This window comes from Ammospiza nelsoni, chromosome 22 (assembly GCF_027579445.1).
Source record: "Ammospiza nelsoni isolate bAmmNel1 chromosome 22, bAmmNel1.pri, whole genome shotgun sequence".
Lineage (NCBI taxonomy): Eukaryota > Metazoa > Chordata > Aves > Passeriformes > Passerellidae > Ammospiza > Ammospiza nelsoni.
In genome coordinates, this window is record NC_080654.1 from 7,910,180 (window position 1) to 7,923,328 (window position 13,149).

The 13,149-nt window shown below is 47.0% G+C and overlaps 1 protein-coding gene across 2 annotated transcripts; it reads right to left on the bottom strand.

The window, feature by feature from the left end:
* Positions 1–1,807: 1,807 nt before the first annotated feature.
* On the bottom strand, positions 1,808–10,919 carry PPIH (peptidylprolyl isomerase H). 2 transcript variants are annotated; one of them, XM_059487410.1, is made up of 10 exons: positions 10,836–10,919; positions 10,412–10,476; positions 9,789–9,812; positions 9,243–9,287; positions 8,861–8,903; positions 7,303–7,395; positions 5,703–5,790; positions 4,822–4,862; positions 3,553–3,641; positions 1,808–1,963 (listed from the first exon to the last, which is right to left on the bottom strand). In XM_059487410.1, the coding sequence occupies exons 1-9, from the start codon at positions 10,899–10,901 to the stop codon at positions 3,573–3,575; spliced, it is 534 nt and encodes a 177-aa protein (XP_059343393.1). In that variant the 5' UTR covers positions 10,902–10,919; the 3' UTR covers positions 1,808–1,963; positions 3,553–3,572. The 2 variants fall into 2 exon arrangements, with proteins under 2 accessions (XP_059343393.1, XP_059343394.1); XM_059487411.1 differs by lacking the exon at positions 9,789–9,812 and having other exon boundaries at positions 10,836–10,911.
* Between the last annotated feature and the right edge of the window lie 2,230 nt (positions 10,920–13,149).

Genomic DNA, 13,149 nt, shown 5'->3' on the forward strand with positions numbered 1-13,149 from the left:
TTAGGGAATACACCAGGCAGTCCCCCATGAGGGAGGAAACTCCAGGGAGGAAATCTGTGGGGATGTCTCAGGGCCATGCACCTCCAGCCGAAACCGTGGGCCCCAACAATGTCTTTGGGGGGTCACACTGTGGGATCCAGAGGCAACTCAGACCCTCAGGGAAATGCACAGGCCATCAGAAACACCATCTCCAGCTGCAGCACCCACAGCTGGAGGAAGATGCTGGAGCTGAGAGGAGGTCCATCATCTCCGCTACAGGACATTCCAGGATTTGCTACATACAACACAAGGGCGACATCTTCATGGGAGAATTCAAACAAAAAATGTGGTTTTTGAGAAGACTTTCAGCCAGCAGGTAAGGAACATGGCACAGCAGCTGGAATCCTGGACACTCCATATTGAAGGGAAATATAATGGGATGTAATTAGCTGTTGTAACAACAAAGAGGTAGTAACGGATTTGCCACTCTTAATTAATCTGGGGAAGCTCTGTGACCCCTGTATGCAGGAAGTGAGACCAGCTGATGGCAGTGGTATAAATATATCAGGCTGAAAAAGTGCTGCTAAGCCTGGATGAGAAATAAACTGGTTTCCCTGGTGAAAAAATGGTGAATTTGGGTACCAGCAGCCAGTGCAAACCCCAGCACAGCACTGCCAGGCATAGCTCTCTGAGGCACCTGAGGCAGCCTGTTGAGAATCTTCAACCCTCCCCTTACAGGAGAGCCTTCTGCAAAGCCTGTGTGGGGCTGGGGAAAAAAGGACTGGGGTGTCTGTGTCTCTTTTATCACTGATGTGCTGCAGGTACAAAGTGATATGCCTCAGGCTGGAGAGAAGTGAGTGTTCTCAGCTGCTGTGCAATCCTAGGAATGAGGACATAGGAATCCTGACAGCCAGAGCCTGCTGACACGATTTCAAAGAGCCATGAGAGAAAAGAGCACAGCCAAGCCTGTGGAAGCACCCTCATGTGCCAGAACAGACTCTGTCCTAACTCTCGTCAGGTGCTTTACCTTTAAACAGCTGGATGAAAAGCTCCTGCTGGAACCCAGCCCTGGGCAGGGTGCTGGCTTGTCCCCTGCCAGGAGGGCGAGCTCTCAGCCCTGTTCTGGGAGAAGAAAGACAGCCTCAGCTGCACTCTCCTCGATACACAGGACAAGCAGCCCCAGTTTCATTCCTACAGCATCACCATTCTGGTTTTCCCATATGACATTCTGGTTTTCCCATATGACATTCTGGTTTTCCCATATGACATTCTGGTTTTCCCATATGACAAGCCTGCTCCAACACCTCTGTAAGAACCCAGGTGAACCCCTCCTCCAACACGTGGCACACAGCACCTCAATGGCCTGGTGCTACCACGTGCTGGGGGAAGGCTGAAAGACACCCACTTACATCAGAACTGTCCTCAGAGCACAGCACTCATGGTGCTGGAATCTGTGCTATACCAATTCCTCGGGACTCAGAAAGGCTGTACACACAAAGGTTCTGGAGATTCACAAGATGCCAAGAACCTTTCTGCCAGCCAGGCAGCTGTAGTTACCTGCCGAGTGAAAGAGCTGGTGCATCACAGCTCTGCCAAGCTCCTTTCACCCCTTCTTTCTCTCAATTCCACGCAGTAAATGCTCCTGACTGAACCAGCCAGGGATAATACATGTTGCTGAAGATGTTACAGCCCTTCTCACCTAGAAAGGAATCCATTCCCACTAACGTTAATTGATGTGCACTGCACGTGTTTAAACAATTCTTTATTTACATTTCAAAATGTAAAAAAAACAAAAAGAAAAGGAAAAAAAAAAAAAAAAAAAAAAAAAAAAAAAAAAAAAAAAAAAGATGCCCATTATTAAATAATTTCAGGAGGACCTCAAGAGGATGGATCTGGCCTGTGCAGAAGTCTGGGGCAGTAGGTGAGCTGGCTGGAATTAGAATCGCACAGAGCCAGCACAGGTCTAATCACCAGTAAAGGAACACTGAAAGGAAGAAGAAACAGGTAAGTCTAAATGCTGGACAGCCATTCCCAATAGATCCTACAACAGCCAGGCTGTGCAGTGACACTGGGGGCCACACAGTGATTTTAAGTGCATGCCAGCTGCTACACACACCAGCTTCCATCATCCAGAGAACTCAGGAGCTCTCCTAAGTCTGCCTGCTAGGCAACCCATCTACTTCTGAAGTTAAAAGCAAAAGTGCCTGTTTCTCCCAGCTGATTTTCAAGGATCTTGACAAGTAGCTGATGTGGCTGTGTGACATCAGGCAATGCAAAAGCTGTTCTCATCTCCAGTCAGATGAGAGACAGGAGAGTGCAGCAAGGCTGCAAGTAAGTAAGGTGGCACCAGCCTTGCACCTATGAATGAAAAGCTTCCAGGCTCAAGCTGGGCACTGGCCAGAGATGGAGTACTCCAAACCAAAATGATAAGAAAGTCTGGGACTGAGTACAGCCCTAAAGGGAACCCGACCCCTCAGCACAGCTCTGCAAGAAAAGGAACAGCCTCGCTAGCAGGCTTTTTTCAAAAGCCTGTAAATGCCACCAGAAGTACCAGGGGAATGGAAGAATCATTACATTCCCTGTTGTCACTTCAACAATTAGCAAGAGCTCCAAAGAGTTTGAAGTGCTGCAGGTGTCTAAGACTTTATTACAAAAGAAGGAACATTGTGGGCAATTCCAGTTGCCTTTAGATATCATTTAATGGAAGGTCAAAAACTGTGAGTATGTGCTTTTGTCCAAACTGCCTCCTGAAATGTGGAAAAAATCAGCAACCAAAAGGCTAATACAGCAGATTTTTGACAAGCTGAAGCCCAACACACTGAAATCTAGACAGATTTGTTTAAATACCTGTAGTTTTTACAGTAAATTGAGCAGACAAATGGAAACAGAATACTTACTGTATGTTAGCCTGAGACTATTGGTTTAACCAAAATGAAGCCTGAATAACAGTAAATAGTGGAAACATCTCTCTTCAGATAAAGACAGTGGTACTCTTTTCAAGTCATGGTAAGACTATGCAAAATGGTATTCCTTGGTCCTTCAGTAATGCTGGTCCTACAGCTATATTGAGCAAGGAGGCTTAAGTCCTCCCTTTCTCTTCTCCTTTTCTTGATCCCTGCCTGTCCCACCCATGGATAATCTGCTTTTTGTAGCTGTTGGAAAGTTCTCCAATATGCCGGTCAAAGTGAGGCTTCCCACCAGCTAGACTGCCTGGGTAATGCCAGAGGGATTACTGCTGTAATTCCCTTTCATCCACTTTCTACAATCGAGGCTTCAAGGCAGCCTAGCCCAATCCAAGAAAAAGCTCCCACAAACCCATCTTCTCCTCAACTACAGCTGCAAAATCTTATCCCTGCTGTGCTCCCTCTGGTGTTTGTGCAGCTTGGAGGGAAGCCAGCTCTGGGACTTCAGCTGACAAAAAACAAATGCTGTTAGAGAAGCACTTTCTGGTCTTTCAATGAGCTGACACAGCTCTCTGCAGGTTCAAAGAAATGTGAAAATAAATCAAGAGAAAAGTAAGAAGCAGAGCAGCCCAGAGTTCATGGCACTGTGCCTGTGAAGATTGAGACTTACCACATTGCTTCTTCATCGCTTCACATTTCCCCACACTGAGAGATCACAACTGGCAACTTGGGTTTGTTATTGGGACCTGTAGGCACGTTCTGGGGACAAACAAATACAGAACATTAAAATTTATAAAAGCACAGCAAACTCAGGCAGTGACAGGTACTGGAAGATTGGCTAAGAGAGATCTCTGTAACATGAGGAACAGGGAATTCCAGACACAGCTCTGAGGAGCAGAAAAGCACCATTACACATTTGGCAACAGGCCCAGCCATAAGCTGGTGAATTCCCTCTGTAAGCAGAGGTTTGGAACACAGACCAGATGCTGGTCCTTTGAATTGAGGGAAGGAATAGAGTAAGAACTGGAGAGCTCCTCATGGACATACTTGAGGCTGCTCTGGCTTTGATACTAAAAGCAGCTGCCACAAGCAAAACAAACCTGTGCTCACACAGAAAGGAAAGAGACCGTGGCAAAGAAACCCTCATTCTGAACCTCCTGATGTGCTAGACTCAGCTGTTCTCTGAATCTCTAATTTTCCTTACTTTGGTCTCACTGTACCGATACCCAAAGCAGGCTCACCACAATGCTCCAGCAGATTATACCACGGTACTACTCCTTCCGTGTAACCTTGTCTCAAAGCCCAACAGCTCTGTGTTGTGCCCCATTTTCTAGATTAGAGACCCTTATGCACATTATCCCACATGTGTCATGGAGTCAATGCTGGCTGTCTCAGAGAACTTGCTGCTATTTGTTAAATCTACTCATTATCCTGCCATGACACCCAGGCCTGATGTTGGCAGCAATCATCACCTGGACTGTATTTATCTTCAGCTCCGGGAAGCCTATCAGGAGATTAGCTTAAATTTTTCTTATGAAACATGATCATAGATCAGCAGAACTGATGATTTTGCATCCACTGAATAATCCCAGTCAATGGCAAAGAAGTGAGATGCTTTACGCTCTTGTCTGAGCTGCTGATGGAACAACTTTTTAATTCAGCCTCTGAACAAATGCAAAGCAAATAACGCCAAGAGCACAATCCCCGCTCAAAGACTATCACAGTCACAAGATCCTAGCATTTTCAAAGCCAACTCATATGACAGCCTGTGTTTCAACAGATTTCCTGCTACATTATAATGATGACAACCAATAATGCCAGTTATCAACACTGGTATTCACTGGTATCCTGTAAACAGACAGCAGGACAACTCTACTTAATCATGTACATAACTTTCCAATGCAGACATTCACAAGGAAGTAGCCATATTCAAACTTACTTCAATTTTTCTCATGACCAACAGCCCATCGACAATTTTACCTAGAATGAGAAAATGTATCCACTTCAATATGGCTGATTTTTACCTTTGTTCCCCACCACTCATCACAGGTATACAAATTTTTGTCCTTCCTGAAAAGCCCTGGGCAGTGTGTAGCTACTGGGCACTTCAGGATTTGTTACTGATCTCTAAACTCATAAAGGAAACAATCCCTCTTCAAACATTCTCCACATTCAGCACAGATTAAGTGCCTCTTCCCACCACAGGGGTAGTGTGTCTAGAAATTTGGGGGTTGAGACCACCAGCTTAAGACTGGTCTGGAACTCCTACAGTTCAACCAGCAGTAAATGCAAGTTAGCAGTTACAGTTTCACAGAATTACTGTCCAAAACTCGGGTGAAAGCTCAGCCCTCTCTGACAGTGGAGAAGAAAGGAATCCTTCCGCTCATCTGTGCCCTCAGCACATGCACAGTGATTTGTGCCCAAATACAGTACACTGAACACTGATCTGGATAAAGGCTAACCTGTGAAAAAGTGATTCATTTCAACAGTGATCCAACAGGTAGCACAGATCCCTCAGATAGCACAAGAGAGGAGGGAAGAATGAGCAGTCGATACCCAGAGGTGGCTGGGCACTGAACAGGCACCCCAGGGAATGATTACAGTCCCAAGGCTGCCAGAGCTCCAGGAGAATTTTGACAGAGTTTTTAGGCACAGAGTGGGATTTTTTGGGTGACCTGTGCAGGGTCAGGAGTTGGTCTTGATGATCCCTCTGGGTTCCTCCCAATTCAGAAGATTCTGATTCTCAGTATTTCTTTTAACAGCTTCCCTGCAGGGATGTCTGTGTGCTGCCACTCCAGGACTTTTACTGCAGGTACTCACCGAACACAACATGTTTCCCATCCAACCAGTCACACTTGGAGCACGTGATGAAGAATTGGCAGCCGTTGGTACTCGGACCGCTGTTTGCCTGGGGGTTGAGAACAGCAAAATACAAGTATACTCTTTCAGACTGAACAAAACTGAAGGCAGACACATAAAGAAGAGGTGTTATTTAAGTATGTATTATTTTTAGCTTATTGCTAGACAAACCAAAGGAAACAATACACATCTGCAGGAGACCCTGTGCTGGGATGTAGCATGTCACCACACCCAGTCACACCAGAACTCACAAGCGCCATGTCACTCACTATTTATTATACTTCTACAAAGGCGTGCTCAATACAAAACTGTGCCAAAGTCCAGGCTTTAGAGCAGACTCCTGAAAAAAGGCTGAACATTTTGGTGACGAGTATTTATTGGCTGCAGCATTACCCTGAGGAAAACTGAACACCAGAAACCAGGGCAAGAAAAGAACCCAGCTGATTTCTGGTTTTTGTGAGGTTTCCTCAGAATACAAATAAAAAACTTTCAATGGTCATGATGAGAAAAGTAACAACTGTATTGGCACAGGACTCACAGGAACTTTGGGATGCAGATGTGAAATTTTATTCACACCCAAGTACAAAACCCCAGAGCATTTGCACTCTGTTAAGAAAACATCTCTGGAACACTGAATGCCACTTGTCATATTGACAACCAGGAGCTACTAAAGCAAGTTTCTGTCCTGATGAGTGACCTGGTCAAGTTTTCCAGTTGCAGGACTGCAAAGGACAGGGTCATTTTGGCTTTCTAGTTAATGCTAGCCAGCTTCAAAAGAATCCAGCTGGGATCCATGGTTCCTGGGATCCCAGGTTTGACCCAGTATAATGACTTCAGAGCCATGCCACTTTAATACAAAAGTGGCAATACTGGAGTGAATCCCTTCTCTCACACCACAGTACACAAGCTGCTTAGCTGTGCCATGACATCTTATTGGGCCATGTTTTCAACATGGATGAATGACTAACCCAAACTACTAATGTCCTAAGTGGTTCTAAGGGCAGAGCAGCTGAAAGAGCTGAGGAAGAAGCAGTTGTGGATAGGAACACTGAAGCACTGACTCCATTTGCTTTCTATTCCAAAAGCCCGGGTATTGTTCCTACCAGACAATGTGCAATAGTTGCAGTTTCTCCTACTATGTTGAATAGGAAGGTCTGTTTTAAAAGATACCATGGTAACACTGCTGTGGCTTTGGAACTCCCCAATGTCTCTGTTTCATCCTTACCAAGGTCAGTGTTTGATAGCAGTATCAGGAAAGAAGAAAACACCACCAACTCACCACTGTATGAAAACTGCAAGAATTAAGCTCTTCTGAAAGCAATCAAGCTGAGCCTGTCCCAGCGCTCCAACAGGCAGCAAAGAAAGGATGCTGCAGGAACAGGACTATTGTGTTACTCAACATATTGACCTAAAAGTAGCTGCTTGACTAGCAGCTACAAAGCAGACCTTGTACCCAATGGCAGAGATTCTGCTGCCAAGCAAATACTATATACACTTAGGAAAAGGGCACAGAGAAAGTTCCAAAAGATTTTAGTCTGTAAGGTCATTATTTTATACTCACCATAGAAAGCAGGCCAGGAGCAGAATGTTTCAGCTTGAAGTTTTCGTCTGCAAAAGGACCCCTGTATATACTGGCTACTCCAGTGCCGTCCCCCTGCACGACAGAGGTACCCAGTCAGCTACAGCATTTGTTCCGTAGCAACTGCTACAGAACAATTCAAATTAAAAATTAATTTAAAATCTGTAAGCAAGAGGAAAGGGCAAAATGGACTTTGTATTGCCATTTACATACACCAGCAGTGAACACATTCAGTGTTTCATTTCAGAACAAGAACAGGAACCAGTTTCTAACTACACAGTTCATTGTTCATCATTCATATACTGGCAGAAGCCCATGCAGATGGTAAGTTTAAGCCTCCCAGAGTGAAGTGGAGGCTACAGATTGCTTGGTACAGACCCATCAGGACTTGGAAGGGAAAAAGCAGGAGACACAGAAGTATGGGATGGTGTGACAAAGAAAGCAGAAGTGGTTGCATGGCAAAAGTTGGCTTACAGTGGTTTTATATATTTCACCTTATTTTCTGTGACTTTATTGGAAATAGGAAAGCAATCTTTCTGTTCCACAAGGACAGTTTCTAAAATAAAGATCTTCTGTTTATGTTGTACTTTCTACTAAGTCCTTTTGCTCTACTTGCTCAGCCCTTGTTTGCTTCCCTCCTGCTCTCTGTAGTTTAAGTAAACTTTTGGCTCTGAGAAAGAAACCTGCACCCTGTTTCAGGGGTCAGTGTGACTGTGCTTGCTCCCCAGGTGGCTTTGTAATAAATATAACATATAAATTTCAAATACGGGAGCAATGTGTAAAGCTTGTTGAGATGTAGTGGAAGTAATACAGTGCACTGGGACATCTGAGCAGTGTGAAGATTAGCAACTACCACGGAGTCTGGTGTTGCTGAAACACCTGCTGTGTGGTCATTTCTCTAAGAGACTTTCATACCACCAAGTTTTATATTAAAAAAGTTTTATTACTTCCCTCATATTTTGAAACACATCCAAAAATAAAATCATTTTACTGGATCCTAGAACAGTGAAGAGATCCTGTGGCCCATCAGCCTTACTCATATGTTCTGCTTATCCCCATGTCAGAGCATGACCACCATTGTGGGTGCAAAGACTTTTCTATTTTGAGAAAATTTAGTAACAAAAGGCTAGTTTTGATTTAAATGACCTCTTACATTACGCACTGGGTTTTGTACTTAGGGTTTACCAACAATGTGAATTGAAATTCACAGAGGTGTTTTGTCTGGAGGAGGTCCACAGAAGGGGGAAGGAAAACAGGGCAAACAAAATTTTTCAAGTTTTGAAAGCTTCCAGGGTTTTGGCAGGTTATTGCAGAGAGAAAATGTTTTGGGAAGAATGTGTGTTCGCCCAAGGCTCCAGATTTGTTTTCAAGTGGTTTATTGTCCGTTGCAGTAGGATGGCAGCAATGCTATGAGGATAGCTCCAGTTACTACTGGATACCTCAAAAAAGAAAGAGAGCCCACAAATCAGCACAGACCCTTGGAAACAGTAGCATGTTATACCACAGAGGAAAAGGACAAAAAGAGTACAGGAGTACATACATTTACGAAGTCACCTCCTTGGATCATGAAATCCTTTATTACCCTAAAGAAGTAAAACAACACTTAGTTAACAGTCTGTGAATGCTGCAGCCTAAAATCTACAACAAATACCAATTAATGGTTGATACGAGGTCATTTAGGACTCATTGCTTTGGAACAGGGACAGCGATTACGCCACAGACGCCGTATCTGACGCGGCACACGAGAAGCAGGGGATTCCTCCCAGCGGGGAGGACAGCACCCCCAGGTCCCCAAAGCCACAGAATTACATTAGCCATGATCCGCAGATGTCCCCAACACCACTAAACAGCTCATGGCAGGTCACAAAACCCCGTATGTCTCAGGCTGCCATTCAGTGTCAAAACAAGAGTAGATGATTTACCTGTGGAAAGTGCTTCCTTTATAACCTATAGGGACACCATCTTTCCTGCAGGGAAGTGAAAAGGAGAATTATTGCAACCTACTAGACATCCCAACACAAAATTGTCTCAGCAATTCAGAGTCCCAAAGGGTTGCTGTATACATTAGCAGCTGCCTTGAAATACAGCCAAGTACCGCAGCCTCTCAGTTGCTGCTGTTGGAGGCAAAAAAACCCCTCAAGTGGGCTCTGCACATGAAATGACTGTTCCCTGCAACACCCACACCATCACCTTCACAGGATCCCACTGCAATGTGCAGCATGAGCAGGTGGGCTTTGCAGATAGGGCTTTTTAGAGTCACCTGAGCACAAAAAGTCATATCAGAAAGAGAAACCTGCCATCTCTGTGAGTTTCCAGCCCCTCACAAATTCCTCAGAGCAGATTTCTCTTCCATTTTGTACTAGTGCAACATGAAAAAGTTCAAAAGAAACCCTTTCTACCTCACCCAGCCCTGTTTCTCCAGTGGGACACTTAAAGGACACTTAAAGCGGGACACTTAATCTACTTACCTGAATTCACCTGTACAAAACTGCCTGGCAAACAAAAAGAGAGCAGAGTGTTAGGTGCATATGAACTCTGAGGGCTGCACCAACAGGTGCACAGGATTTTCCTTATTGCATCAGAGATGTTCCCAGAGAAACAGGAACAGGAAATGGTAACTCCTTCCCCCTGACATTTCAAAACATATTCTGTACTCTTCGTAGTGAGGAAGTCAGAGAGTTAACACCAAGGTTGTAAGAAACTGAATGTGGGGCAGGCACTGTGTTTGACAGAGACCAGGGTATGTCCATGCCTCCAATGGAAGTGGGATTTCACATGGTGCACCCCTCAGTTGATGGCAGGAGAACTGGGTGGCCAGGAGACCTCCAGCATGGCACAAGGCACTGCCTTGCATGGAGCAAATCAGGAGGCTTCACAGAAGAAGCAGAGGAGGACCCCTTCCAGCCAGACAGGGTCCCCTGAGAGACCAGGATGCCACACAGCATCTCTGAGAACAGAGAGACAGAAAGTAGGTGAGGCAGTTTGGGGTGGGCATCAGCTAATCAGTTTGCCACAAAAAGCCATTCTTGCACCAGAAAGCCTTTGCAGTTTCAGTCCAGGCTGAGCTGCAGGAACGGTAGCTGCTTGTTACCTGAAGTTCTCTGCTGTTTTGGGTACAACATCTGCGAACAGCTCAATCTTCATGCGGCCGACCTCCTGAGGAGAGGAGGGCCAGGTGAGTCCTCCAGGTCCCCTCACACACAGACGCCCGCCCCCCGACCCCAGGCACTCCCACAAATCCGGTCACCTCATTCACCCCCATTCATGCCCACCCCTCCAGGCTCCTCCTGACGCAGTCCTTCCCCTCTCCCCTGCGAGCCCTGCCCGACGGGCCCGGTGACCCGGCAGGGCCGCACCCGGCTCCCGGTACCGCCCCTCCCAGCGCTTCCAGGCGCGGCCCCGCAAGCCCCACGTTGAACCCCGCCCGTGCTCTCTCATCCCCCACAACACTCCGACATCCCCAATTATCCCCACAGTCCCTCCCCGGGCCGCTCCCCGTCCTGGAGCACCCCCACCTGCCCGCCGATGGTCACATCGAAGAAAACCACGGGGTTGTTGGGATTCGCGGCCAGCGCCGACATTGCCACTGCCACTGCAGGAAGCGGAAATGGCGGCGGAAGTGGAAACGGCGACGAAAGGCGAGACGGGCGGGAGAGGGACTGAGGCTGTCCGGGACGTGTGGGATGTGTGTTGTGTGTCCGGACCGCGTCTGTGGTATCCGGGTGGCGTCCGGAGCTCCATCCTGCTGGGGCAGCTCGGACTGCCCAGAGCAGACCGCTGCTCGGTTGGGAAGGCTTGCCCGTTCATCTCCCTGCCCCTGGGCACGCTGAACATGAGCCCGGATGGGCAAGGAGGCCCGATAGCACATGGGATGTATCAGCCACGGCGTGGCCAGTGGAACCAGGGCAGTCAGCCCCCAGCTGTGGTGAGGCACCTCTAGTCCTGGGGTCAGTTCTTGGTGCTTCTCTACAAAAAAGACATTGCGGGGCAGGAGTATGTCTGGAAAAGACAATGGAACTGTGGAACGGTCTGGAGCACAAGGAGCAGCTGAGGGAGCTGGGGGGACTCAGCCTGGAGAAAAGGAGGGTTAAGAGGACTTTCTTGCTTTCCACAACCCTCTGGCAGGAGGATGCAGTCATGTGAAGGTCGGGCTCTGCTCCCAGGGAACAAAGGACTGGACAAGAGGCACTGTGCTCAAGTTGTTGCAGGGGAGGTTCAGGTTGGACATCAGTAAGAATCTCTGTGGAAAGGCTCATCCAGCCCTGGCAAGACTGTCCAGAGTAGTGGTGGAGCCCCCATCCCTGAAAGGGTTTAAAAGCTGTGTAGATGTGGCACCTGGGGACGTAGTTTAGTGGTGGCCTTGGCAGTGGTGGGTGAGCAATTGGTTTTAATCCTCAGGGTCTTTTCCACTAATTCCACGATGGCAACAGTTAGATCTGTGCTTGTTTTCAAGGTTTGATCAGCTGAACACTGCCTTTGAGAGGTTTACAGGACATCCTTGAATGTCCTGACTTTGTCAATGTGCTTGAGCAGAAGTCATGCTTTCTGTGGCAGAAAGATGAGCAAGGTATGTAAACAAGTGCACTGCAACTTTTCTGCTTGGAAAGAGACCTTTCTGGGATGAGAATTCTGATTTGGAAATGGTTAGGTATGCATTTGTGGAAACCCAGGGCACTGGGAATATTTCCCTGTCTGCTCTGAGGTGCCCTGACCCCCAGGAGAACACTGACTAAACTGGGCTTGTGTAAATTTCCAGATGCATGCTCTCTGAGAAGGGCCAGCTGTGAAAAGGGGCAAAATGGATGTCTGGGAGCATAAAGATGAGTCACTGCCTGAAAGGGACAGACATGACTGGAAAACAGTGATCTATTTTCCAAAGCCTTGTGCTGCTTCAGTCTTCTGCCTGTCATATCAAGTGTGCCAGAAAATGACAGGCTTGAAGCCGCAAGGAGACTGCAAGAAATCAAGGAGGTGGAGAAAGCCCACACACACTGAGGAGGGGGAGATCTTGAATAGAAGCCAGCTCGACATTCCATCTCCCAGGAAGTTCAGGGCACCCTCTCCGCCAGCTGGGACATGGCCATGGGAACCTGCTCGGCTGCTCCCACAGGGAGAGAAAGAGCCTCCTGATGGCAGAAGCTCGGGGGAGGATGGTGCAGGCGTGGAGAAAGGGAACTTCTTCATTCATCCTCAAGAGAGGAGGAGTAAAAAGTAGCACCAGTTGCAACATTGCAACAGTAGCCTCACTCTTCGCCAATGATTTCAAGTGCATGTAGCTTCTGTACAGACCTGGTCAGTACTGGTCACCAAGCTTCCCAGCATAACCTGCCAGTGACCATCAAAGGCTGCAGACATCTCAGGAGAAGGCTGACCATTAAACCTGACATTTATGATTGAAACAATAAAACCATCAAACCGAACCTGGTCCCATATGGTTGCTTCTGATTGTTCTATAGAGAGTTTGACCGTGCAAGAAACAACAGGATTTTTTAAAATTTGTTTAACTCAAGACTTCCTTTATGAACACTCCCTTGTTATGTAGAAAGGTGGGAGCTTTGTACAATTGTATTGAAAGAGCGTGCAGAGATCTCAGGGAAAAAGAATTCTCAGGAACAGTGTCTCCAGGGCTCCTGGGTCAGAGGCTCAGCTCCCCTCTGAGTGGCTCACGTTCTGCCAGGTGCAGCACCCAGAGAGAGGTATCTCTGCAGGAGACAGGGAAGCCCAGCGACTGCAAGCATGGACACTGACAGTTCCCATCAACAGGGCTGTTTGATTAAGCAGGTGAGTTTCCACTCTTTTTACTCCTTCTTTTGGTGAAGAAATTGGTTT

Coding starts and splice junctions, on each gene's coding strand:
- PPIH (XM_059487410.1), bottom strand. CDS start 10,901: ATGTCGGCGCTGGCCGCGAATCCCAACAACCCCGTGGTTTTCTTCGAT. Junction 9,813..10,411: donor AAAACAGCAGAGAACTTCAG/GTAACAAGCAGC, acceptor TTTGTTTGCCAG/GCAGTTTTGTACAGGTGAAT. Junction 7,396..8,860: donor AAGGAGGTGACTTCGTAAAT/GTATGTACTCCT, acceptor TCTGTCGTGCAG/GGGGACGGCACTGGAGTAGC.